This window comes from Pleurodeles waltl, chromosome 1_1, assembly GCF_031143425.1.
Source record: "Pleurodeles waltl isolate 20211129_DDA chromosome 1_1, aPleWal1.hap1.20221129, whole genome shotgun sequence".
NCBI classification, from domain to species: domain Eukaryota; kingdom Metazoa; phylum Chordata; class Amphibia; order Caudata; family Salamandridae; genus Pleurodeles; species Pleurodeles waltl.
The window spans coordinates 227,316,456-227,343,965 of record NC_090436.1 but is presented as its reverse complement, the minus strand read 5'-3'; the positions used below and the strand labels follow the sequence as shown (position 1 = coordinate 227,343,965).

Here is a 27,510-nt window from a genome sequence, read left to right as displayed (position 1 = left end):
TCTCTGCACACAAAATGTAAATGGCGACTCTGAAGGGGGTCATCTTTGAACACCTGCCTCAAGCTCTGCCACTGGGCCATGACTGTCTGCTCAGGTAAAATAATGGAAACAAGTTTGTAACCAAATCTTGGGACTAATGTGTCGAGGAAATACACGGTGATCCCTGTGTTTGCAGATAACAGTAGGAAGACATACCGATTTAGTTGAAGTGACAAAGAAGTTCGAATACTCAGGTGCTAGTACTTCACCCAGTTTCAAGGTACCACTCTTTAGGTAAGTCTCTCAACTGGAATATTTACATTTTATATAGAAAGGTATCATGGACATTCATTAGATTATCAACCAATAAACATTCTGGCTAGAAAGAAAATTAATGGAACTGGTTTGAAAGCATAAGACATAAAGCAGAGCCAAAAGGTTTGACATTTGCACTCGAGCACCGACAGAACTAACAAAAAATTGCAGCTTCAACACAAAACAATTAGAAAAGAAGATTGCTTTGTGTAGGCAATGCATGGCTATATACACAATGCATGGCTAAGTTAAAGAGTAAAATGTTTGGTGATAATGTGTACTTTTTAGCTGTAAAATATTCCCTCATCCATTTCAATGGAAACAACCAATAGAAAGAAGAGGAGGATGAAATACTCCTGTAGTATGACAATGTTTCCAGCAGTCGCTAAATTTTCCTGAGCTAGAGATGCCAACGGCTAAAAAGGATAAACCAAAGCCCCTTTGTAGCATGAACAGAATATAATGTGTTTGCAATGAATGGGGCAAATGTTATTACGCATCAAACCTAAAAACATATACATCTGAGGGAAATACTATAGCCGCTTTTCAAGCAGCAATTAAACTATGCAACAACAAAGGATCAGTGAATCGTTTTCTGTCATGTCATGAATGTGTTTAAGAGTTCTTTGAGAGAAAGTGTTGTGATTGTCACTACCCAATATAGTTCATATACAGTGGTAACCATAAGTCAAGAGCCGTGTTCATTCAGAATTTGCAGGCATTCGCCTTAGAAGGAATGTCTGAAACCACTTTGCAGTAAGGGATATAATTCTCAGGTAAATGCTGTTGTAGGTGAAGGAACATGGGTAATCCAGAGGGAGGAACACTGGAAACAGTTAGTAACTGTGAGTTTGATGAGGGAAATGTGCTTCATGCATGAAGAGAAACAAATAGATCAGAACAACAATTGGTAACTAAGGATATCCAAGACTTCAAAACTGGCATGAAATTGTTATGAATCTTCTTTGATTAGCCTCAGTAAGGAGGTCTCTCTCAGAGTCACAACAGATGTGTCCTTATAATAAATACTCTAAATGATGCATAAGTTATGTATATTTGTGATCCCTCTATTTAGCAGAAATACCTGCCAAGTTTAATCCCTGCCTTGACAATTTGGTCCTTAATACAGAATCTAGAAATGAGAAAAACCTGTGCTTTAGTAACATTACCTGTATATAATGAAAGGTAACCATAACTATTTATGATTTCCTGTACCCTTCATTCCCATGCCCTGGAAAGCAGTCACCAGATGGAATGAAAAAACAGTATTCATGCAAATTAAATGAGTAATACATAAATGGGGAAGCAGCCCACTTGCAGGATGTAAATATTTGAAACAAATTACAACTATAGTAGTCCATAGACAATTAGTAGGCAAAATACCTATTTTGGCCAATTGGTGAGTGTGTGGAGTGAAGGACTGAGAGACAACATAAACTATTAGGCAATGGTAGATTAGGTTTAGAAAATGAAGATCAAAGATGGAGCCAGTTCAGAGGAAATAGTGGCCAAGTGTGAATTACTAAAGCCAAGATAATATAGAGATAATGCATTAGATGCTGTGATGACAGAAATCAATACAATTAACACATACACATGCAGACTGCAGCTAAAACTAATGCTTACCTGAATGCTAAAGTCCCATCGTGGAGGCCAAGAGAGATGAAATCACTGTTTGGCCTCATAGGGCTATCGCCTCTCCACATCAGCAAGCCATCTCTTGCTGTTGTCTTAAACCGCATGAATATGTTTGTTCGAGTTCCTGAAACTCTGGAGGTTAAAAGAAAAATAAAGGACAGGGCTTGGTTATAAAATCAAAAATCAGTTTGAAGCAACCAAATATATCTTTCTACAGTTTAGCAATTGACTAATCAGTTTTGCAAGAGGATGACAACAAAACTATGACTTTCTCTCTTATGTTAACTATGTAAAGCAACCAAAACACTAACTCTTTGAGCCATTGTTTTATGTATGGATACATGTGTAGTGTGGTTTTTATTTTCTGATCCACTGCTAGAAGAAGATCTGGCAGCCTTCCAGATGAATATAAAAATTATACAATATTTCTGGGAACACTAGATTAAAGCAGACCCAAGTGGCCTGGTTACACAGATCCACTCCTGCTTACACAAATTGTAGTACTGGATGAGAGCAGGCTGGCATATTCTAAAAGATTACCTAAGGGTGACTGTTATGCACAGACATTGGTCCTGTGCTTACTGTGCCATAGTACGTAAGCTGCATTCTACTGGTGAGGTCCACAAAGGTCTAAACTGGTAGGGGACTGCTTGAGTTCTGGTTCAGAGGGGTCTGGCCTGGTAATTTGGCCTGGACTGTTCCAATTGAAGCAGGACCAGTGCTAGTTGCACGAGGATGGGGCCTATCTGAGGTGGCATAGTTGGCAAAAACAGTAGATCTGATTTTGGCCCAGAGTAATTACCAATAGCTGAAATGAATTCAAGCAACCCCCATATCAGTTTGTTGTTGTCCTCAGTACAATGCCCTAAGAACAATGGGTATGTCCAGAACTGGCTCCTGTGCTAATTGTGCCACTAGAACCAGGCTGTGCCCTGATGATAAGGCTCAAATATGCTGAAACAAGAAATCCCGCCTTCCCTTTTTTAGGTCTTGCCTTCGTAAGCATGCACTAGTGCATGCACTCTCACTTGGGAGACTCTTGTGTTTTATAATGGGCTTGGACCCTGCCATTGCTTAATGTTCATTTGCAGCATTGTCACTCTAATGTGCTGCCTTCTAATTGGCCAGTGCTTGCAATGTATCACTTTCTTTTCTTTCAGTGGCACATGAACCAAGTACAGATTAAGTTTGATTAATGCCCCTCCTCTGGCCATCCGCTGCTTGCACTGTGATTCAGGTGCTATTTCTTTTTTTTTAAAACACGCTATGAGAAGGTCAACTCTGGCCACATCATAACTTTTTTTTACCTCCCTGCACCCACTCCCATCCTGTTTCTTCTACCCTCCACCGCCTCATTCTGTTTCTTTAGAGTGATCCTGTTTGGTCTCCCCCCACCACCCACCCCTGGCCCTTTTGGTTCTACCCCTCCTGTCCCTATTTCTTCTCCCCCACCTACCCCTTCTTCCATCGAATTTTCAATCCCACACACACAGGAGTAAAAAAAAAACCCCAAAACAAACAAACTATGAAGCCCTTCTTTTAACCGTCACGTTAACCACTCCCACCCGCTACCTATCCCACCTCCTGCACCCGTTAGCCATCCCAATCCAATTCCCAAAGCCAATAGCTTGCACATAGGCAAGCCCTATTGGCTTTGCCAATACTTGTTTGGTTTCCTCAGTATGCTCTCAGGCGCCAAACACATTTACTGTAGGATGACTGATGCTGAGAAAAATAATATCTGTTAAGATCACCTTGTATTGCAAAATGAGAGATATTTAGTGTTCTGAGAAAATTCTCCATATCACTGTTGTTTACTAGTTCCTCGTCTTCACCAATGTATGGTGATCTATGATTTGACTTACCTGAGAGAGAGACCATAATTAAACAATACAAATAAGAACAGCGAATCCTTTAAATGGCATATTTTATAAATAGTCTGTCTCCTCTTTGTTTCTATGGAGTCTTCTCTCAAAAAGAATGCTATACTCATGTATTTGTTGTCTGCCAATGAAATATGTAAAATGTCTTTACATTTCCTTCACCTTAACGTTTAGAGCAAAAGACAGGCTAACAAAACTTATGAGAATGTCTCGAACTTTTATGTGAATAACCAAACTTGAGTAAAGACTATTATTTCAACTATCCTTAGTTTTTATGAACAGCAACTGTCAGAATGCAAGTCAATATCATAAACATCTGTCAATTTAGGATATATAAAATCTGTTTTAATGGTAGCACTGCTGATTTAACAGAGCTTTTGGGGTAGACGACATCAATTCCCGGCTTTAAAACGTTCTGCCAAAGCTAGTCCGTCGAGGCAGCCAATAAACAGTATTGGCACACAATAAACAGGCCCGAGGAAAACAAAGGAATAATAAATGTTAGGTTTGATGTTCAATTAAAAGAGAATTCAAGCATATAATAATTCATGCAGATGCTTTCAGTTAGTCTAGTTTCTTCAAAAGCCAAATGGATAAAAGTCTCAAAAATATGTTATTCAGGCAGCTGTTTTAAATTCAAAGTGTACAATATGTGTGTTTTTAATGCAAATATGCGAATCATAAAGTGGACATCCATTTTGTAGTAAGGCAAAGCTCTTACCTTTTTAACATGTCAGTATTGTCATAGGTCAAGTAACTACGACCAATAAACTGTGGGATTTCAATGGCTTCTGTAATGACTGGAAAATTAAAGAAACCACAATTAGCAACGCATGACACTGAAAAGCAAACATATTGCATATTCACCAAGAAGCTTATTTTTTACCACAAGGTTGCACAACATTGGCCATATGAGGAAAATGTGTTACTTACTTTCCAGATGTTCATTGTTTCAGCACAAACATTATTGCGACATATCAATAATAATTCGTATTTCCAAGAATACATTTGTTATTCATAATTGTGGGAGCGTTCGGGTTGACCAGAGGCTACGTTCCGTATTAACAAAAAATACCCCCCCATGACCTAACAAGCAGTCTGATTCACCCAACTAAAAAGGGTCAGCAGTGAGGTTTGTGTTTGTGACTCTACTCATGGAATCTTTAACATCAGCATTTGGAAGTGGGGGGCTCTGGTGGTAAAAGTTGTTTGTGAAAGTGAGGGTGCAGGTAAAGGCCTGTCCATCTCAGCACCAGGTATATGAGGAACTGTTGATTCGAGTTGTAGGTAGCTCGGAGTGGTGTCTTGACCCCCATTCTGTATGGTGGCAGGGGCGAGCCTATTCCCGCACTTTTCTCTCCACCTCTGTCTGCCCCTTGAATTATCCCAGCAACATGTCCCATTCCAAGGAGATGGTTATCTTAAGCAAACCTCTATATTCTTCTCTGCCTAATGCCCCACTCACAGCCAGACCCTTGTTAGCAACTTCTTCTCGCTACTGCACTACCAGCAGGGCAACTGAGAACTTATAGCGTCTCATTATTAATCGTTTAGCCAGGAGTATAGCCAGGTCTGTGAAGAGTGTCAGCTCCTTGGATCCTTTGGGTCGGGGCTTAGGGTTAGAATACATGAATATGGCGTCTGCCAGTAATCCTGCCCAGTTAAGTCCGAGTGACTGGTCAATATCTGACCAATACTGCGAGAGGGGTAGCCCCATACCATATGTAGCAGGTCTGCAGTGACTGTGTGACAGCAGGGGCACGCTGCAACAGTATTGGGGAACATTTTATTGATTCTGTACGGCATGAGGTATGCTGTGTGTAGTAGTGAGAATTGGATTAATTTAAATCTACTTCCGAGATATGTTTTTGGGAAATTCCAGCAAAATCCCCACTCCCTATCAGTGAACACTCTGGACAAATCTGCCTCCCACTTGGCCTTCAAGGCTTCCAGGGCAACCCCTAGATGTGCCCAAAGGCCACAACAAAGCCAGCGCACCAAGTGTCTGGCATACCCCATTGTGTATAGTGCTTGAAGCAATTTGTGTCTACCAGGTTCTGTCCCCTCTGTTGCCCAGTTATGGCATACATAATGTAGAACACTCACATGTGTTAAGAACAAATTATTGGGAAACCGATGGCAAGGTACAAAGTTGGAGTGGCATTTATACGCTGTCTGCAAACTGCGAGGATACTATCAGCATTCCGTCTTGTTCCCACATGTGTAATCTCTATGCTGTCAGCGTGTCCATGGTGACGGGGAGGCCACGTAAAGGAATGCTGGGTGTGTAGGGGAGTTTGTGTAATACATAGCCATCTTGCAGTAAACGAGTGCCAGTCGCAACACCAGCAAGGATGTGCAGGGAACAGAGGTTCCCGGATATATCAGTCTATGCAACTGTCCATGACAGATCTGATCTGCTGTAAGGTCAATTTCCATTAAATTATGCCAAGCCAGCCATTGTAACAGTCCAGCTACACAATATGCTTTGATATTCTGGCATCCACCTCTCCATCCGCCGGCAGCTGTAGTTTTGCCAGGCTGACTCTCGGACGACCACTCTCCCAGACCAACTCGATCAATAATGTATTCAGTAGTTTAAACACTCATGCTGGCACAAGGATGAGTAAATTAACAAAGGAGTACAACAATCGTGGTAGAAGAACCATCTTCGCCAGTGCCAACTGGTCAGAAATCAAAAGCGGTTAGGTAGTCTAAAATCCCACCTGGGTTTTGAGTGAGTTATTCGTACGCATGAGGTTCCCCTCCAACAAATCTTGCGCCTCCCGATAAACATGGATACCTAAATGACAAAAAGGAACACCATCCTGGAGCCATATTGCTGCTCCGTGACAAAAGGCCGAATGAAACGTGTGGAACAATTGACCCCTTCACTTCTTTTGCAGTTTCCGAGCCTCCAATGCTGTGAGATGCATTTCTTGCAAATAAACAATCTGTGCCCGTCATCTGTGCAATTGGGCCAGCACCCTGTGTCGTTTGTGAATCGTGCCCAACCCCGTACATTTCAAGTAAAAATATTATATGAATTCAACACTGTAGTCATTGTTCACAGAGCGTAAGACATTAGGCAAGACTTGTAGCGCACATAGCACAATGTATATAACTCAGAATATAAGTGACTGCATTAACCAACTAAACATTATTTACCATTACGTGGTCCAGTGATGTGCTGTTGTTCGACCAAACTGTATAACAAATCTGAACATTTGAACTAAAGAATAACCTTTGCCTTCGCATTTGGGGTGACCGTGGATAACCTGTGTACACATTGCCGAATTATAGAATAGAAGCACCTTGGTGCTGTAGGGGGGCTACCTGAGCCCAGAACCCCAAGGATAACAATTTCAGTAAGCTACTTATTTACAGCAGTAATGGTGAGCATCAGGGGCTTGACTGCGTTGGAGCCCTTACATACGGAATCAGCAATCTCCGCAGTGCATCCCAAAGCAGTTAATCTAGAATATGGAGGCATCCTACCCGTCCACCCGCAACCCTCATTACCTAAAGTTATTTCCATAGTGTCATCACATCTGACCTCTTATAAGTCATTGGCCGTCTGTGGTGTTATAGACGCAAACAAAGCCATACTTCCCATGGACTCAGAATCAGAAGCACTGCTGTGTGGAGAGCTGGAGCTGGCTAGCACCTCTGTGGTAAGGAAAGTGGACGCCAATTTTGTTTGCTTCCAGTTGGCCTACCAGTGCCTGTTGAGGAGAGGCTGGTCCTCTTTTGGTACTCCAGGCAGTCTCACCACACTAACGTTGACGAGGCCCTCGATGTGCCCCTGGAAGAGTGAGTACCTTTGGTCCAGCCCCGCAGCTTTCGGGGAAGTGTTGCCCCTTCCATTCTCGCACCATGTCAGGAGAGTCAAAGAAGATGGCTAGTTGCTCGTGTACCACCTTGAGTTTGGCCGGAAACAAGAGGCTTAGGTGAGGCCAGCTGAATGTAAGCACCTCTTTAGTTCATGGATAGAAGAACGATGGTGAAGAACAGCTACAGTATAATCAGGAAATAATGAAATCCTCATGTTTTCTTTAAGTATAGGTGTCTTTTCACAAGTGGCCCTCAGCAGCATGCCGTGATCTTTGAAATTCAGTATCTCAGCCACTATGGGCCCTGGTATGGCTCCCGGGATAGGTTTATTGGTAGGAACTGAGTGAGCTCATTCAACCGTGAACAAGTCCGATAGACCCGTGGTGGCCACCGCCATGCGTAGTTAGTCTTCAATATACAGTGTCGCATGTGGACCCTCTGTACCCTAAGACATCCACACTATTCAAACATTATTTCTGCTGGCCCTTCCTTCTGCACCTGCTGATTCTTGCAGGAGCACTACTTGTCACTGTAACTTGGCAAGCTGTGCAATATACTCCATAGAGTTAGGCCTCAGGGTGGCGATGGACGCCTCATTTGCTTTAACTTTCTCTGTTAATTTTCAGTGGTCATGATTGAGCAGGCTTTTGTCTGTGGTGATGACTCCCATCTATTGTTCTATAGCCAGACAAAAGTCTTGTATTTCCTGAAGGATTACATCCAACTTGTCCATGGGGGGCCCCGGCTCAGCTGGAGGAATCCAAGTCTCTGGTGTGCTGGTAGAGAAATATTCAGATGGAGAGGAGCATGAACGTGTATCTGACACTGATCTGCCACTCCTGGCCTTGGTCCACCCCATCATGCAAGCAGCGGGCTCTCTGGCACCCCAGGGTTGAAAAGGAACAACGATATCCTGCAGGGGAGCCTATGGAGTGGGGGCCCACTTGGAGCTTCTGACCTCCACAAAACCCCTCTGTATCGTCAGTGGTTTTTTGTGGACAGGAGATGTTGGTCGTTCCCACAGCAGGCTCACACGTGGGTGTTGCTGGCACAGTGATCCTCACCAAATCACCTAATTTTAGTATATGAAATGTTGGTGCCAAGTTCAGAATGTAATAAATCCACTCTCAGCTATTGGCATGTGACCTTAGTCTTTGCCTGGTCCATACATGCGTCCGTTTTCCAGGGGCGCAATGGTCTTCCAGGGAGCTTTCATACAAGGCAGAGTGGCGTGGAAAGGTCTCATTACTCAGGGGGCTCCCATGCCTGTGCCCATACAGCTCCGCCCTTCAACATTCCCAGCGCTGGACTGGAAGACATCCGCAGTAGGCCCCAGGCCTTTCTCGCCAGGAGGAGGCACCAGTGCTCGGTCACATTTTGGCTCACCCGTGAAGGTCAGCGCTGAAGTCCATCGGTGCACAGCACCCCCCTGCATCCAGGTGGGCAACAGATCTCACGAGGAGTTTGATTACTCCGTCCACCCCTCCTCACCACCAGAGATCCAGGCGCCCCAGTTGGGCCACACGGGGAGACTGCCAATCGGACACCCATCCGGCTCGACTCAGTTCTCAAGGCCACACCGCTCCGTGCCACTGCTCCCTTAGATGTGTAGGCCCTCATGGCCAGGTAGTCTACAGTGCACTAGGAACTGGTCTACTGTGCTCTGGAGTGGGCCCAGTGATCAGGCGGCCCTGGCCAATGTCTTCCTCTTCAGTCTCATTCTCGGTTTCCCTGTGGTCTCAGTGGGATTGGCAGTCATTGCAGGGATATTAGCGCGATCCTGTCATGGACGGATGCTAGTGTTCAGTGCAGGATTAAAAGGATTAGGGATCTGGGCTCAGGAGGTGCACATCTAGGCGTCCACCATCTTGGGCGGCTGAATATATCCCTTAATTTTCCAGATGGTTATATCTGATACTTTCAATGAATCTAAATGGGAGAGATTTACATAGTCTGTAATTGTCCTGAAAAACTGACAGACCTCCTACATTCTATTCATTCATCAAAGATGGAGGACTCTGTTTTTCCCATGGACACTGACTTGAACCCACAGACATAAAGTAGAATTCTCAGAGGATTTTCTCGATACTTCTGATTGTTGCTTTTATTTTTAGTCAATACATTTATTTATTTTTGTTTATCGGTTGCCGCCATGTTCCCTTGCATGAATGCCAGATCACTTAACACAATGAGGATGTTGACTGTTACAGTAGGTGACAGATATCCAGTTTTAAATAGCAGCACTGGTGTATAACTTAGTTTATAACTTGCGTCTGGAAAATAATCTGTGAATTTGTGTCACCCTCTAAACAGTCTGGCAACTGAAAGTGTAAGTCATTGAGATAAAAACGTATGCGTGCTTATTTTTGAACAAAATTAGCTACATAGATATTGTGGTGAACTCCTCAAATAATTGGGTGGGTAATTGTCAATCCACAATGACTCAATCAATGCTTAGACATTCAAAGTACTTACTGTTGATGCAGTAATTTCCACACTCTGCATGCAGTAAGCATGAAACAAAATGATCATTAGAATCCATCATTCGATATAATTAAAATAGCTTTTTAGTAAAAACACTTTACTGTACAAGAAATGGTTGAGTTGCATTCCATAATATATATTCACTTAACCCAACTGAAATAACACAGTTTAACAATTTAAATTAGAGCACTGTCCATTTGTACACAACTCAAAAATTAAGTTCAGGGCTTAATTTGAGCCAGTGGTTGCAGGTGGAGCCTACCAGCACTTAAGTTCTGATCCCCAAAAGTATTTTCCCTCATCAAACTTTGACCTAGAGCTGGAGAGAAAGAAACACAAGGGGGAAAAGAGGAGGTAGGAAAAGATGGAAAACCATAGGCAAAGAAAGAAAGTAGAGCTAAAAAAACTTAAGAGTGAGATAAATGGGCAGGGAGTGCCTGGTGATTTAGAAAGGAGGCATGACGTTAAATAAAGACTACAGTGTTGGTATTTGGCACCCCAACATTTAATAGTGCTATTCGTGGACTTCTGAGCAATACTTCCGGCTCCTGGATTTATTCTTCTAGAAATTAACCACTGATTAAGTTGGTAACTCAAAAGACCCAAAAGACATTCTTTCTTCGGCATTCCAAGTTAACTTCAAGAAATACGTCTAAATGTATATTCACATCAGTTCCAGAATGTTAGTGAAGTATTATAACTAGATGGCAGAATGCTTAAAACTGTGGTCAAGAGGGTTGGCTTTTGTTAGTTAAAAAAGAAGCAGTGCCCACAACTTTTGAACCCAAAGGTCCAGCCTCTTTATGTATTTACGGTTTTAAACCACTACTTAAGACCGTTTTAGTTTCACTGCACAGTATTACATATCACAGTTTACATGCATTTGCAGTGCATACTAGAACTTAAGAGAGATTTTCATAAGGGGAGTATAGGAATATTCACTTGGCACATGGTTTTGCCTACATTACTACCATCAGTGATACACATAATTTTTACAAAAAATGTAGACTATTTACTCAGTGGGGGAGAAACCAAATGTGTCCATCGTCAGTGCCCATTATTTTGTCTTTGGGGTTGACAGTTACCATCTAGTTTAAGCAACCCTCTCATAAGGTCTAGAATATTTCAAATTGAAAATATTTTCCATTGAAGCAACATGACCGCATCTCGCTGAAAACAAAAAAGAACATAGGAAAAAAGAAAGTTACACCAAGGGCCAGATGTAGGAACCGTTTTGCATGGCGCAAACTGCGAAATTCGCAGTTTGCGCCATGCAAAACGCACATCGCGATACACATTCCCATTTTGTGAATCGGTACCGACTCGCAAAATGGGAATGCGACTCGCAAATAGGAAGGGGTGTTCCCCTTCCTATTTGTGAGTCGCACTGCGATGCAGAATTGCTTTGTGACAGTGAACGCGGTCAAAAAGCAATTCGCAGTTAGCACCAATGTGAAGTGGGTGCTAACCCATTCGCAAAAGGGAAGGGGTCCCCAGGGGACCCCTTCCCCTTTGTGAATGGCGCCAAAAATATTTTTTTAGAGCAGTGTGAGAAAGTAGCCTCTTTCTAGCCTTGTTACCCCCACTTTTGGCCTGTTTGTGAGTGTATGTCAGGGTGTTTTCACTGTCTCACTGGGATCCTGCTAGCCAGGGCCCCGTGCTCATAGTGAAAACCCTATGTTTTCAGTATGTTTGTTATGTGTCACTGGGACCCTGCTAGTCAGGACCACAGTGCTCATAAGTTTGTGGCCTATATGTGTGTGTTCCCTGTGTAGTGCCTAACTGTCTCACTGAGGCTCTGCTAACCAGAACCTCAGTGGTTATGCTCTCTCATTTCTTTCTAAATTGTCACTAACAGGCTAGTGACCAATTTTACCAATTTACATTGGCTTACTGGAACACCCTTATAATTCCCTAGTATATGGTACTGAGGTACCCAGGGTATTGGGGTTCCAGGAGATCCCTATGGGCTGCAGCATTTCTTTTGCCACCCATAGGGAGCTCTGACAATTCTTACACAGGCCTGCCACTGCAGCCTGAGTGAAATAACGTCCACGTTATTTCACAGCCATTTTACACTGCACTTAAGTAACTTATAAGTCACCTATATGTCTAACCTTTACCTGGTAAAGGTTAGGTGCAAAGTTACTTAGTGTGAGGGCACCCTGGCACTAGCCAAGGTGCCCCCACATTGTTCAGGGCCAATTCCCTGAACTTTGTGAGTGCGGGGACACCATTACACGCGCGTACTACATATAGGTCACTACCTATATGTAGCTTCACAATGGTAACTCCGAATATTGCCATGTAACATGTCTAAGATCATGGAATTGCCCCCTCTATGCCATCCTGGCATTGTTGGCACAATTCGATGATCCCAGTGGTCTGTAGCACAGACCCTGGTACTGCCAAACTGCCTTTCCTGGGGTTTCACTGCAGCTGCTGCTGCTGCCAACCCCTCAGACAGGTTTCTGCCCCCCTGGGGTCAAGCCAGGCTTGTCCCAGGATGGCAGAACAAAGGACTTCCTCTGAGAGAGGGTGTTACACCCTCTCCCTTTGGAAAATGGTGTGAAGGCAGGGGAGGAGTAGCCTCCCCCAGCCTCTGGAAATGCTTTCTTGGGCACAGATGTGCCCAATTCTGCATAAGCCAGTCTACACCGGTTCAGGGACCCCTTAGCCCCTGCTCTGGCGCGAAACTGGACAAAGGAAAGGGGAGTGACCACTCCCCTGACCTGCACCTCCCCTGGGAGGTGTCCAGAGCTCCTCCAGTGTGCTCCAGACCTCTGCCATCTTGGAAACAGAGGTGCTGCTGGCACACTGGACTGCTCTGAGTGGCCAGTGCCACCAGGTGACGTCAGAGACTCCTTGTGATAGGCTCCTTCAGGTGTTGCTAGCCTATCCTCTCTACTAAATAGCCAAACCCTCTTTTCTGGCTATTTAGGGTCTCTGTCTCTGGGGAAACTTTAGATAACGAATGCAAGAGCTCAGCCGAGTTCCTCTGCATCTCTCTCTTCACCTTCTGATAAGGAATCGACTGCTGACCGCGCTGGAAGCCTGCAAACCTGCAACAAAGTAGCTAAGACGACTACTGCAACTCTGTAACGCTGATCCTGCCGCCTTCTCGACTGTTTTCCTGTCTGTGCATGCTGTGGGGGTAGTCTGCCTCCTCTCTGCACCAGAAGCTCCGAAGAAATCTCCCGTGGGTCGACGGAATCTTCCCCCTGCAACCGCAGGCACCAAAAAGCTGCATTACCGGTCCCTTGGGTCTCCTCTCAGCACGACGAGCGAGGTCCCTCGAATCCAGCAACTCTGTCCAAGTGACCCCCACAGTCCAGTGACTCTTCAGTCCAAGTTTGGTGGAGGTAAGTCCTTGCCTCACCTCGCTCGGCTGCATTGCTGGGAACCGCGACTTTTGCAGCTACTCCGGCCCCTGTGCACTTCCGGCGGAAATCCTTCGTGCACAGCCAAGCCTGGGTCCACGGCACTCTAACCTGCATTGCACGACTTTCTAAGTTGGTCTCCGGCGACGTGGGACTCCTTTGTGTAACTTCGGGTGAGCACCGTTTCACGCATCCTCGTAGTGCCTGTTTCTGGCACTTCTCCGGGTGCTACCTGCTGCTGAGAGGGCTCCTTGTCTTGCTCGACGTCCCCTCTCTCTCCTGGTCCAATTTGCGACCTCCTGGTCCCTCCAGGGCCACAGCAGCGTCCAAAAACGCTAAGCGCACGATTTGCAGCTAGCAAGGCTTGTTGGCGTTCTTTCGGCGGGAAAACACTTCTGCACGACTCTCCACAGCGAAAGGGATCCGTCCACCAAAGGGGAAGTCTCTAGCCCTTTTCGTTCCTGCAGGAAACCGCAGCTTCTTCTGTCCAGTCGAAGCTTCTTTGCACCCGCAGCTGGCATTTCCTGGGCATCTGCCCATCTCCGACTTGCTTGTGACTTTTGGACTTGGTCCCCTTGTTCCACAGGTACCCTAGATTGAAAATCCACAGTTGTTGCATTGTTGGTTTGTGTCTTTCCTGCATTATTCCTCTAACACGACTTCTTTGTCTTTTGGGGAACTTTAGTGCACTTTGCACTCACTTTTCAGGGTCTTGGGGAGGGTTATTTTTCTAACTCTCACTATTTTCTAATAGTCCCAGCGACCCTCTACAAGGTCACATAGGTTTAGGGTCCATTCGTGGTTCGCATTCCACTTTTGGAGTATATGGTTTGTGTTGCCCCTATCCCTATGTGTCCCCATTGCATCCTATTGTAACTATACATTGTTTGCACTGTTTTCTAAGACTATACTGCATATTTTTGCTATTGTGTATATATATCTTGTGTATATTTCCTATCCTCTCACTGAGGGTACACTCTAAGATACTTTGGCATATTGTCATAAAAATAAAGTACCTTTATTTTTAGTATAACTGTATTGTGTTGTCTTATGATATTGTGCCAGTGACACTTGTGGTACTGTAGTAGCTTCACACGTCTCCTAGTTCAGCCTAAGCTGCTCTGCTAAGCTACCATTATCTATCAGCCTAAGCTGCTAGACACCCTATACACTAATAAGGGATAACTGGGCCTGGTGCAAGGTGCAAGTACCCCTTGGTACTCACTACAAGCCAGTCCAGCCTCCTACATTGGTTGTGCAGCGGTGGGATAAGTGCTTTGAGACTACTTACCACTCTTGTCATTGTACTTTTCATAAGAGAAAAATATACAAAACAAGGTCAGTGTATATACACATAGCCAAAAAGTTTTGCATTTCCTCTTTTCACTCTTTTCTAAGTGCTGAAAAGTACTTCTAAACTTTCAAAAAGTTCTTAAAAGTTTAAAAAGTTTTTTTCTGTCTTTCTAAAAAGTTCTGAAAACTTTTTTCTCTTTTTCTATCACTTTAACTCTCTCTAAAAATGTCTGGCACAGGCCAAAATGTTGATCTGTCCAAACTTGCATATGATCACCTTAGCTGGAAAGGAGCAAGGAGTCTCTGCATAGAGAGAGGTTTGAGTGTAGGGAAGAATCCTTCCTTGGAACTGTTAATTAACATGCTTAGAGAACAAGATAAGGCTATAGGTGCCCCATCTGTTGAAAAAGTACCTAATAGTTCCCAATCTGATTCAGGGACTCCCCCAGGAAAAGATTCAGGAAAGAAACTTCCTAGCCTGCCCATAACTAGACAGTCTAGCATAGTTGGTAATGATGATGAGCCACACCATACAAATAGTGTTGTCTCACATCATAGCAAAAGCATTTATTCTCACCATACTGGTAGTAATGTTTCTGTTAGCCAAGCTGTTAGGGTGGCTTCTGTAAGGGACAGGTCTCCTTCTGTTCATTCCCATCATACCTCTGTATCTAGGAATGTCCCTCCCACCAACCCTGATGACAGAATGTTAGAGAGGGAACTCAATAAGTTGAGGGTGGAACAAACCAGACTGAAGCTTAAAAAGCAACAGCTGGATTTGGATAGACAGTCTTTTGAACTAGAGAAGGAAAGACAGAAGTTGGGTTTAGAAACCCATGGAGGCAGCAGCAGTATTCCCCATAGTCATCCTGTAAAAGAGCATGATTCCAGGAATCTGCACAAGATAGTTCCCCCTTATAAGGAGCGGGATGACATTAACAAGTGGTTTGCTGCACTTGAGAGGGCCTGTGTTGTACAGGATGTCCCTCAAAGGCAGTGGGCTGCTATCCTATGGCTATCATTTAGTGGAAAAGGTAGGGATAGGCTCCTTACTGTGAAAGAAAATGATGCTAATAATTTCCAAGTTCTTAAGAATGCACTCCTGGATGGTTATGGCTTAACCACTGAACAATACAGGATAAAGTTCAGAGAGACCAAAAAGGAGTCTTCACAAGACTGGGTTGATTTCATTGACCATTCAGTGAAGGCCTTGGAGGGGTGGTTACATGGCAGTAAAGTTACTGATTATGACAGCCTCTATAACTTGATCCTGAGAGAGCATATTCTTAATAATTGTGTGTCTGATTTGTTGCACCAGTACTTGGTGGACTCTGATCTGACCTCTCCCCAAGAATTGGGAAAGAAGGCAGACAAATGGGTCAGAACAAGGGTGAACAGAAAAGTTCATACAGGTGGTGACAAAGAGAACATTAAGAAGAAAGATGGTGAAAAATCTCAAGATAAGCATGGGGATAAAGGTAAAACCAAAGATCCCACTTCAAATCTTAAACACTCTTCAGGGGGTGGGGATAAAACAAATTCTTCCTCTTCTTCTCAACCTACACAATTTAAAAAGCCTTGGTGCTTTGTGTGTAAAAATAGAGGCCATAGGCCAGGGGATAAGTCCTGTCCAGGTAAACCCCCTGAGCCTACCACCACTAATACATCAAGCTCTAGTGCCCCTAGAAGTAGTGGTACTAGTGGTGGGACTGCTGGCAACAGTCAAGTTAAGGGTGTAGTTGGGTTCACTTATGGGTCCATAGTAGAAACTGGGGTAGTCACTCCCAAGACAGTTTCTCTCACACCTAGTGGCATTGGCCTTGCCACACTGGCTGCTTGTCCCCTTACAATGGATAAGTACAGGCAGACAGTTTCAATAAATGGTGTTGAGGCCTTGGCCTACAGGGACACAGGTACCAGTATCACTTTGGTGACTGAAAACCTAGTGCATCCTGAACAACACATCATTGGACAACAGTATAAGATTATTGATGTCCATAACTCCACTAAGTTTCTTCCCTTAGCTATAATTCAGTTTAGTTGGGGTGGAGTTACTGGCCCTAAGCAGGTGGTGGTATCACCTAGCTTACCTGTAGACTGTCTCTTAGGTAATGACCTAGAGGCCTCAGGTTGGGCTGATGTAGAGTTTTATGCCCATGCAGCCATGCTGGGCATCCCTGAGGAATTGTTCCCTCTCATTTCTACTGAAATGAAAAAGCAAAGGAGAGAAGGCCTGAAAACTCAGGATCCCTCTCCACCAACAGGTAAAAAGGGTATCACAGTATCCCCTAACCACCCTACCATTCAGGATACCATTCCTGTGGTGGGAGAAACCTCTCCTGGGGTGGCACCTGTTCCAAGGGAATCATCAGTTGGCAAAACTGTACTCCCTGAGGTAGAAGTACCTCTCTGTGGGATAACTAACATTGGTGAAAAAAACAGCACCATTTTAGTTAACATGGAGCATCCCTCCAACCCTCCCAGAGAAACGTTGGTGCAGAAACTCTGCACTGCCTCACAACACTTAGGACAGCATCCCTGCCCTAGTGTGGAGCTCATAGGACAGCATCCCTGCCCTGCTCCAACCCAAGAGAAACAGCATCCCTGTTCTCTCTTCCAGCCATATGAACAAAGTTTTTGCCCAGCTATGGCTTTTCTGAGACAGCATCCCTGTCTGGCATTTCCATCACTACAAATAGGTTCAGTGGACAATTCCCACTGCTCTAAACTAAAACTTACTGATAGAAACTCTGATAATACATCTTCACATTGTTGCTTAGCTAAAAAACTTCAAACAGGGTGGTTTACATCCCCACAGGGAAGTAACCATATAGTGGATGATAAAGGGAGTAACCAGTCTATTGCAGAGCTACTCTCTACTTATCACCACTTAGACAATAAAGTCTCAACTGGCCAAGGTTAGCCTTATTATCCTTCGTTTGGGGGGGGGTTGTGTGAGAAAGTAGCCTCTTTCTAGCCTTGTTACCCCCACTTTTGGCCTGTTTGTGAGTGTATGTCAGGGTGTTTTCACTGTCTCACTGGGATCCTGCTAGCCAGGGCCCCGTGCTCATAGTGAAAACCCTATGTTTTCAGTATGTTTGTTATGTGTCACTGGGACCCTGCTAGTCAGGACCCCAGTGCTCATAAGTTTGTGGCCTATATGTGTGTGTTCCCTGTGTAGTGCCTAACTGAGGCTCTGCTAACCAGAACCTCAGTGGTTATGCTCTCTCATTTCTTTCTAAATTGTCACTAACAGGCTAGTGACCAATTTTACCAATTTACATTGGCTTACTGGAACACCCTTATAATTCCCTAGTATATGGTACTGAGGTACCCAGGGTATTGGGGTTCCAGGAGATCCCTATGGGCTGCAGCATTTCTTTTGCCACCCATAGGGAGCTCTGACAATTCTTACACAGGCCTGCCACTGCAGCCTGAGTGAAATAACGTCCACGTTATTTCACAGCCATTTTACACTGCACTTAAGTAACTTATAAGTCACCTATATGTCTAACCTTTACCTGGTAAAGGTTAGGTGCAAAGTTACTTAGTGTGAGGGCACCCTGGCACTAGCCAAGGTGCCCCCACATTGTTCAGGGCCGATTCCCTGAACTTTGTGAGTGCGGGGACACCATTACACGCGCGTACTACATATAGGTCACTACCTATATGTAGCTTCACAATGGTAACTCCGAATATGGCCATGTAACATGTCTAAGATCATGGAATTGCCCCCTCTATGCCATCCTGGCATTGTTGGCACAATTCGATGATCCCAGTGGTCTGTAGCACAGACCCTGGTACTGCCAAACTGCCTTTCCTGGGGTTTCACTGCAGCTGCTGCTGCTGCCAACCCCTCAGACAGGTTTCTGCCCCCCTCGGGTCAAGCCAGGCTTGTCCCAGGATGGCAGAACAAAGGACTTCCTCTGAGAGAGGTTGTTACACCCTCTCCCTTTGGAAAATGGTGTGAAGGCAGGGGAGGAGTAGCCTCCCCCAGCCTCTGGAAATGCTTTCTTGGGCACAGATGTGCCCAATTCTGCATAAGCCAGTCTACACCGGTTCAGGGACCCCTTAGCCCCTGCTCTGGCGCGAAACTGGACAAAGGAAAGGGGAGTGACCACTCGCCTGACCTGCACCTCCCCTGGGAGGTGTCCAGAGCTCCTCCAGTGTGCTCCAGACCTCTGCCATCTTGGAAACAGAGGTGCTGCTGGCCCACTGGACTGCTCTGAGTGGCCAGTGCCACCAGGTGACGTCAGAGACTCCTTGTGATAGGCTCCTTCAGGTGTTGCTAGCCTATCCTCTCTCCTAAATAGCCAAACCCTCTTTTCTGGCTATTTAGGGTCTCTGTCTCTGGGGAAACTTTAGATAACGAATGCAAGAGCTCAGCCGAGTTCCTCTGCATCTCTCTCTTCACCTTCTGATAAGGAATCGACTGCTGACCGCGCTGGAAGCCTGCAAACCTGCAACAAAGTAGCTAAGACGACTACTGCAACTCTGTAACGCTGATCCTGCCGCCTTCTCGACTGTTTTCCTGTCTGTGCATGCTGTGGGGGTAGTCTGCCTCCTCTCTGCACCAGAAGCTCCGAAGAAATCTCCCGTGGGTCGACGGAATCTTCCCCCTGCAACCGCAGGCACCAAAAAGCTGCATTACTGGTCCCTTGGGTCTCCTCTCAGCACGACGAGCGAGGTCCCTCGAATCCAGCAACTCTGTCCAAGTGACCCCCACAGTCCAGTGACTCTTCAGTCCAAGTTTGGTGGAGGTAAGTCCTTGCCTCACCTCGCTGGGCTGCATTGCTGGGAACCGCGACTTTTGCAGCTACTCCGGCCCCTGTGCACTTTCGGCGGAAATCCTTCGTGCACAGCCAAGCCTGGGTCCACGGCACTCTAACCTGCATTGCACGACTTTCTAAGTTGGTCTCCGGCGACGTGGGACTCCTTTGTGTAACTTCGGGTGAGCACTGTTTCACGCATCCTCGTAGTGCCTGTTTCTGGCACTTCTCCGGGTGCTACCTGCTGCTGAGAGGGCTCCTTGTCTTGCTCGACGTCCCCTCTCTCTCCTGGTCCAATTTGCGACCTCCTGGTCCCTCCAGGGCCACAGCAGCGTCCAAAAACGCTAAGCGCACGATTTGCAGCTAGCAAGGCTTGTTGGCGTTCTTTCCGTGGGAAAATACTTCTGCACGACTCTCCACAGCGAAAGGGATCCGTCCACCAAAGGGGAAGTCTCTAGCCCTTTTCGTTCCTGCAGAAACCGCAGCTTCTTCTGTCCAGTCGAAGCTTCTTTGCACCCGCAGCTGGCATTTCCTGGGCATCTGCCCATCTCCGACTTGCTTGTGACTTTTGGACTTGGTCCCCTTGTTCCACAGGTACCCTAGATTGGAAATCCACAGTTGTTGCATTGTTGGTTTGTGTCTTTCCTGCATTATTCCTCTAACACGACTTCTTTGTCTTTTGGGGAACTTTAGTGCACTTTGCACTCACTTTTCAGGGTCTTGGGGAGGGTTATTTTTCTAACTCTCACTATTTTCTAATAGTCCCAGCGACCCTCTACAAGGTCACATAGGTTTGGGGTCCATTCGTGGTTCGCATTCCACTTTTGGAGTATATGGTTTGTGTTGCCCCTATCCCTATGTGTCCCCATTGCATCCTATTGTAACTATACATTGTTTGCACTGTTTTCTAAGACTATACTGCATATTTTTGCTATTGTGTATATATATCTTGTGTATATTTCCTATCCTCTCACTGAGGGTACACTCTAAGATACTTTGGCATATTGTCATAAAAATAAAGTACCTTTATTTTTAGTATAACTGTGTATTGTGTTTTCTTATGATATTGTGCCAGTGACACTTGTGGTACTGTAGTAGCTTCACACGTCTCCTGTCTCCAGCAGGCCACCATCCCTGTGAGTGCAGGGAATCGCAAGGGGGTCGCAAATTGCGATCCACCTCATTAATATTAATGAGGTGGGTCTTTGCGACCTCCTTGCGATTCACAGATGGTGTCAGGGACACCATTCTGCATATGGGTTTGCGACTCGCAATTTGCGAGTCGCAAACCCTTTTCTACCTACATCTGGCCCCAAAAATTTGATTATCACTCCCCACTTTAAAGATCCAATTTCAAGCAAGCAATGATCAAACCTGTATTGTACCACCAACCAGCTGTCTTTTTGTGGTAAATCAAAAAAGTACCTATCGTTACTTTTTACATATAAAAAAAAAAAAAAAAACTTTCCTTATCATGTTTTGAATCATGCCACACAGACACATGTCACTAGAGTCCGTCAGTAAATAATGATACAGGATGCATAATATATCTACTCATTGCGATCACCAAATATCACAATTATGGTGACTACTTGGCCAATGTTCATGTGCAATGAAACAAATAAACCTTGACTGCAATACAAACAGAGGTCCATATTCAGGAACAATCGACCGTGTACAGGGTGGGGTAGGGGGTAGGCATGGGGGATCCCCTGCCATTCCAGTCATCATGGGTCAGATGGCTGAGTCTTGGGAGCCTTGTGCCAAAAGGTAAGTTTGCAAGGGTTGCCATATGGCTAGAGGTGGCTAGTTGTAAAGATGCTTATAGCTCATTCGTGGTGTTGCAGTACAGGAGGATTTGGATCAAGTCTGTTTTCTCGGGTGGGTGTAGACTTCCCCACTGTATGGTTACCTCGCACTTGGCCAACAGTAACACTACGGCGACAAATCGGTGTACTGTTTTGGGTAAATCCAATACATAACTCAGCAAAGCCAACAGCAGAGTGCGCACAAGTGCGATACTTATCATCAGCGCAAGTCAGTCAAATACCTCCCTCCAAAAGGGGACAATCCTACTGCAGGTCCAGGTCATATGGGCGAAGTCTGCCACGGGTGTGTCTTTGTGCTTTGGTTGCCTGTGTGATGTATGCCTTCCGAAGGAATTTATAATGGAGGAGTTTATGGTGGTGGTTGAAGGAGACATGTCACATGCACAGGATACATACCAAACCTTATCAGTTAATGGATGTCCCAGCTCTAGTTCCCATGTATCCCTCAGCTTGGAGTCTCTCACTGGTAGGCGGTATATGCAAACGTTAAATATTGTTGAAATTAGTCTGCTCCTGTCACTGTCCGTAATTATTAAAGTCAATGGTGTGAATTTGTCATGGCCAACAGATAAGTGAGGAACTAGGTGCGCAATGCATTCTGAAGTCGTTGTAGTACAAAATGATCCATGTATGTGGTGTCGTGGAATATCTGGTCTTCCATATGACTAAACACATGCTTGTCCGGGAAGAGATCCCCAAATTTATGTACAGCGTGGGTTGGCAATGTGCATTTCACCAGCTCTTCATGTGCTATGGAAAGCCAGGAGTTGTCTGCCAGTGGAAGTGCAGAAGAATAAAGCATCTCACCGCCCAGCACTGTAGCGAGTTTCCTCCAGGACCATCTAGTGGCAGATATGGGCAATATCTCATTCTGGTCCGGGGAGAGGCCCGCTGGCAACAGGGCCTGCAGCAGTGTCAGGGCCACCAGGTCTTGTTCGGGTTTGGCATAAGGGAAGCGGGCAGGGTGGAAAAGGGATGAGAAATGGGGCACTGCCACCATTCTCAGAATGCTGATACAACCAGTACCCATTGTTACTTAATGTACTACCTATTGCAATTGTCCAGAACTCAAATAAACATTATGCCGGTTGGACCCAGAGGTCACGATGGGGTATATAAAATAGCTGGTTATATCTTTGCCTTAGAAAAAACATGAACTGACTCATATGTTCTTCTGTGATAGGTACATACAACAGTCAAGGCAAGTAGCAAGATTTCACTGTGTGAGTAACCCTGTATAATTTCATGGCATGTGCGAGCACTTATGCTATATGCAAAAACTGTTGATCTGATAGAAAATTTGGAGTGTGCTTTTTCCTATGAGTAAGATTTTTCAGTCTTGTGGATCACTGTGTCATTTTCTGTCAGCCATGCTCTAATCATTGTGTTTCATGCTCCTTTGCTACAGGGAGCATCCACACTATTAAGTTTATCATGGAAGTAGAGACTTCATAGCAGTAATATTATGGGCCAAGGCATTTAGGGGCCTTATTAGTAATGCAAGTGGATTTACGGCTTTAGCAGATTCAGGTAAAGAATAGCTGAAACTTTCAGGTCTGAAGCATTCAGATGTCTCATGCCCCAATAACTGGCTTTAAATCAATGTGTTTACCTTTTGTACATGAGTTCACCATCTACCTGTGTGGCAGTCTTATGAATGTAGCCTGGCAGTCGAACTTCACAATTAAAAGAATCAAAGGCTCACTGCTTGAACTCTGACATGAGAAATGCCCTGAATGGATGCAGCCTAATGTTGCCTCGACATCACCGTACAAAAGTAAGCTAGAGATGCCTAGGGATTTTTACGATCACACAGACATACTGGATAATGTTTGTACCAACTTTGCGCCTGATTTATTTAGAGTATTTTACAAAGTACTAGATGTTTATTACTTTCTAATCTTTTTTAATTAATTTTGTATCCATAAATCAGGTACAAGGTATAGCATGAAAAGTAAGGAACACCCTTCATAAAGTCTATCTAAATAACGTAGGAGTGAGGATAAATAACTGGGACTGCTTTTTAGCTGCCTTTTGTCGAATATGAGTACTAGCAGCATCATCTACTGTATTGTAAGCTTCAGATGGATGTACCCCAGTATTTGTCAAATTAAAAAAATGCAGCGAATTTCAACAAGAGACAATTTGGATTTACTGTTTATGTGTATTATTTACAATCGAGAGGAATTGATCTCCTTGACATGAATAGATTTATTTAAGCTAGTTTGAGGACTGGAATAAAAACAATGGACAAACTAAGGATCGGGTGATTTGAAATAAGGACATATAATGAATAAAATTTCTAATTAGCTTAATATAGTATAATGCTTGAAAGTAATAGTATTTGTATTATTTTTCTTCCTTGGTAGATCAAATATTGCTTTGCATATATAATGTTTGAGGATCATTGCATCCCCTGACGACGGACCATTACAATTTTCAAAATGCATCATGTATAAGATCTATTGTGGAGGAATGTTACACTTGGTTGGTTTTATTAACAACACCCAGAAACTTTATTAATATTAGATAAATCATTATGAACAATACAAGCAATACAAAAATGTAAGAAAGTGCTTTATTTTGAAATCACAGAGTTGTTTTGAATTCTTCAACTGTTCCAAGAGTAGCACTAGCCATAATGCCCAGTGAACTTTCTGAGCAGCAGCTAACATGACATTCTTCCTCCTCCACTCTCTCATCCTTTCTCCCTCATATTTTGTCATTACTCTCTACATACCTTATATAAATAATATTAAATAATACATTTGCCTAAACTCTACTGCAGAATAGTCAACCAATATTACTTTACCCACATTGTCAGTAACTTCTAACAAGATCCTACGAAATTGTGGCTGAACATAAGTAATTTCCTAGAATCATGTGCTTTTCACACTTTATCATTATCAACATGATTAATTCAAGATTCAATTTCACTTCTCACTAGTGGAAAAAGGTAATTCCTTTAATTAAGCATCAAGAACAACTCAATATTTTTGTCCTCCTGCACTATTGACAAAAAGACTCATAGGACATTTTTCTCTCACAATGTTATAAAAGCTCTAGTAGCAACAATAGCAAAAAAAGCGGGAATGATTGGTGACCAACACCTGTGGGTTGTTCTATTTTGAGGGATGGGTATTCTAATTTAGACACCATACAAACAGTGAGTAGGCTTGCAAAAACCTTAATTTGCAACCAGCAGACCGCTCTACATTGCCATCAAGTCCAAAATGTTCAATAGTTTAAACCTATTGATAAAGTTGAAGGTCATTAAAAGGTAGCCTTTTTTTACATTTACATATATCAGAATATGGAAGTTAAGAGAACATATTAAAATGCTGGTTCCTATTCTGCCATTAAACCTGATTGTGAAGCATTAATTCCTTTGAATATCTAGCTGTATAGTTTTCTTATTTCCACTTCCTGTAACTGCTTGTTCAGTCCACCACTGTTGAACTCATCAGATGTCCCTTCTTAAAACAGTGAAAGCTAATGATTATGCACTGGATGTAAGGACTGCCAATCCCTTCTAGTCTATCTTATAGCCTTTCTAGCAGCATAGATTTTACAGAAAAGCTCTGCCTTTTGCCTCATTACTTCTTATGGATTGTTGCACGCCTTTTTAAATGGTTTCTGGGTTTTACCCCAGGAAAGATTAGGAGACTTCATTTGCCACTGGCAGTGGGCAGGGCTGAAGACTAACATAACTCCTCCCACTCTTGCAGGAAGTGGCAAATTCAATGAAAATCTACCAGTGTCACACCACCACATCATATTACCCTGTGGTGAAGGAAAGTCTACTGGCCCACCCTCCCTTCTCCCCTGAATAGGGCCCTCCACCAGGAGCTGAAGGATCCCCACCACAACCCCCCTCAGGCTCCAGGCTGCTGGACCCCAAGGGAACTTTGACAGTGCTCAGAAATGGCCATGGTGATGTCTCAGTCCTATAGAAAATTCTGTAAAATTAAGTCACAAGTGTGCACTATTCCTGGTTGTGATTGCAACACCACACGTTGACTAGTTTGTAGTAAAATTGCACAAATGAGTTGTTCCTTCACTTTGCTGTACACTCTATCTTCTTTTCCTTCCTTTGTTGCCTCCCTACTTACAATGTTTGCTTTCCACCTTCCATCCTTCACGCATGCCTATCCCCTACTTTTTCTCTCCCTCACTTCACACACTCCATCTCCCCCTCACCACCTCTGATCTTTTCTGTTTTCCCTCTTTTATTCCCTTTTTTCTAATATACATCTTTTTGTCTTTCTGCTTCATTAGAATCTTTTCCTCCCTCCCTCCTTCACTTCCTTCCTTCCCTTTCGTCTGTTCCTCCTTCCGACTCTCCCATCGCCTTTTTGTCTCAATGCTCCCCCTCTTTCAACTCACCCCCTCCTTTTCCATTTCTTATTCCATTGCACATTTTCTATTCTGCTTTTGTCTTTCTCTCTCTCCTCCACTCACTAACCTCCCTGGGCACATTCTATTTTTCTTCCCGTTCCTTATTCTCTTTAAGCTTCCCACTCAGCCCTCTTTCCTTTGCCCTTTTTACAGTGTTTCTCTCTCTCTCTTGTTTCTTCCTCTGTACTTGAACTTCGCTCTTCTCCTTTTGTCCCTCTCCTTCTCACCTCGCTTTGAATCTTTCTTACTTTTTCCCCTGCTGTCTCTTCTTTTCCTTGCTGTCTCCCCTCTAGCTCATATCTCTGGTTATTGCGTTCTCCCATTAATTCAAGCCTCCTTTTTTTTCTCTCCTTTCTCACCATTTTCCCTCTCGCCTTATTGTGTCCCTCGCTCTTATCTTGGTTCACGCTCCCAAGTGACTGTTGGCATAACATGACTAAAACAAACTGATTTTGGCCGACGTGTCACACATTTCAATTACTTATATGACCTGATTTAGTCCAAGAACCGAACTCTTTTGGCCTATTAATGTAATTTATGTGAGCCAAAAATGCTGGGACATAAAACCTCACATTTAGTATTCTTCACTCATATTACATATTGAAACTTTAAAAAACATTATGCTGATAAAAAAATGTCCTTGTTATGGTATGAATAATTTTGACCAAACATTTTAATTTGTGCTCAGAATGGTGGGACTTAACGCTGGTTTCTCAAGTCACTCAGATAATGTAGCACTGTACAGTGTCACAGAATGTCAAACCTCATGTTTCTTACTACCTGAAATGAGGGTAGAGTTTCCTCAGGTGGCAGTCATGACTTCCGGGCAACAGCTCCTCCTGCCTTCGCTTAGCATCCAGTGTGCAAAGTGTGAAAGCACTTTTCTTCACAATACTTTAATTGTTCCAGATCAGTCAAGGCCCAAATTCACTTAATGCATGCATGGCAAAATTACTTCTTGACCCCACCCTCTGCCTCAGCACCTGGCAGCAGCAGACTGACAACTCCTACTAGCAATTACAATGAAGAACTGAATGACCTCAAGCAATAGTAAGAAAAAGACAGGGAGGAGTTCTAAGTACATGCTAATCCATTCGGTATATGCAGGGACAGACACTGAAATAGGTTTCATAAGTGGTACTTGGTTGGGCTAAGTAGAACTCCTCCTCAGCCCTGATCGCAAGAATTTGTGTTGTCACAGAGCCACATCACTCTGGATTAGTTTTCAAGTCAAGCTTCCTGGGATACACCTCCCTGACTTCAGTTCTTAAAGCTGTGGTCCCGGGAATTGTTGTATGGATCATTAAAATCTGCATTGCATCTTTTTCCTCTAGTGTCGTCCCCTTGAAGAGTACAGTGGTTGTTGCCCTTAAAAAGAAAATCACTTGCCTTGCCAACCTCCTTAACTTCTAATCATTTATCTTCTGTAGGCAAAATCATACAGAAAATGACTTACTCTGAGGTGGCTTATTTCCTGCCTCGTCCCAGCAGTTTTAGTGAACTCTGACACAATTTCAGCACAGAGTTGATCTATAATGGTATCATGAAGGGCTACATGGGTTTCAAGTCAAGGCATGCATCGTTTTCCACTTGCCGATTCATCCCAGTGCTTTATTTGTGCTGGTGTCTGCACGTGATAAGCACTGGCACTTATTTTTAAACACCAACACTTCTTTATGAGAGTACACCACACGGTGGTGCTCTCAGT

The 27,510-nt window shown here is 44.0% G+C and overlaps 1 protein-coding gene across 2 annotated transcripts in view; it reads right to left on the bottom strand.

The window, feature by feature from the left end:
* EGFLAM (EGF like, fibronectin type III and laminin G domains) overlaps positions 1-27,510 on the bottom strand; it is a 563,129-nt gene that overhangs the window by 15,499 nt on the left and 520,120 nt on the right. Inside the window, exons 19-21 of one of the 2 annotated variants that reach the window (XM_069221264.1) lie at positions 10,125-10,148; positions 4,537-4,615; positions 1,921-2,064 (exon numbers count right to left, since the gene is read on the bottom strand). In XM_069221264.1, the coding sequence (XP_069077365.1) occupies positions 1,921-2,064; positions 4,537-4,615; positions 10,125-10,148 (247 nt within the window). The remainder of the gene's footprint in view (positions 1-1,920; positions 2,065-4,536; positions 4,616-10,124; positions 10,149-27,510) is intronic. The other variant, XM_069221268.1, reaches the window with a different exon arrangement.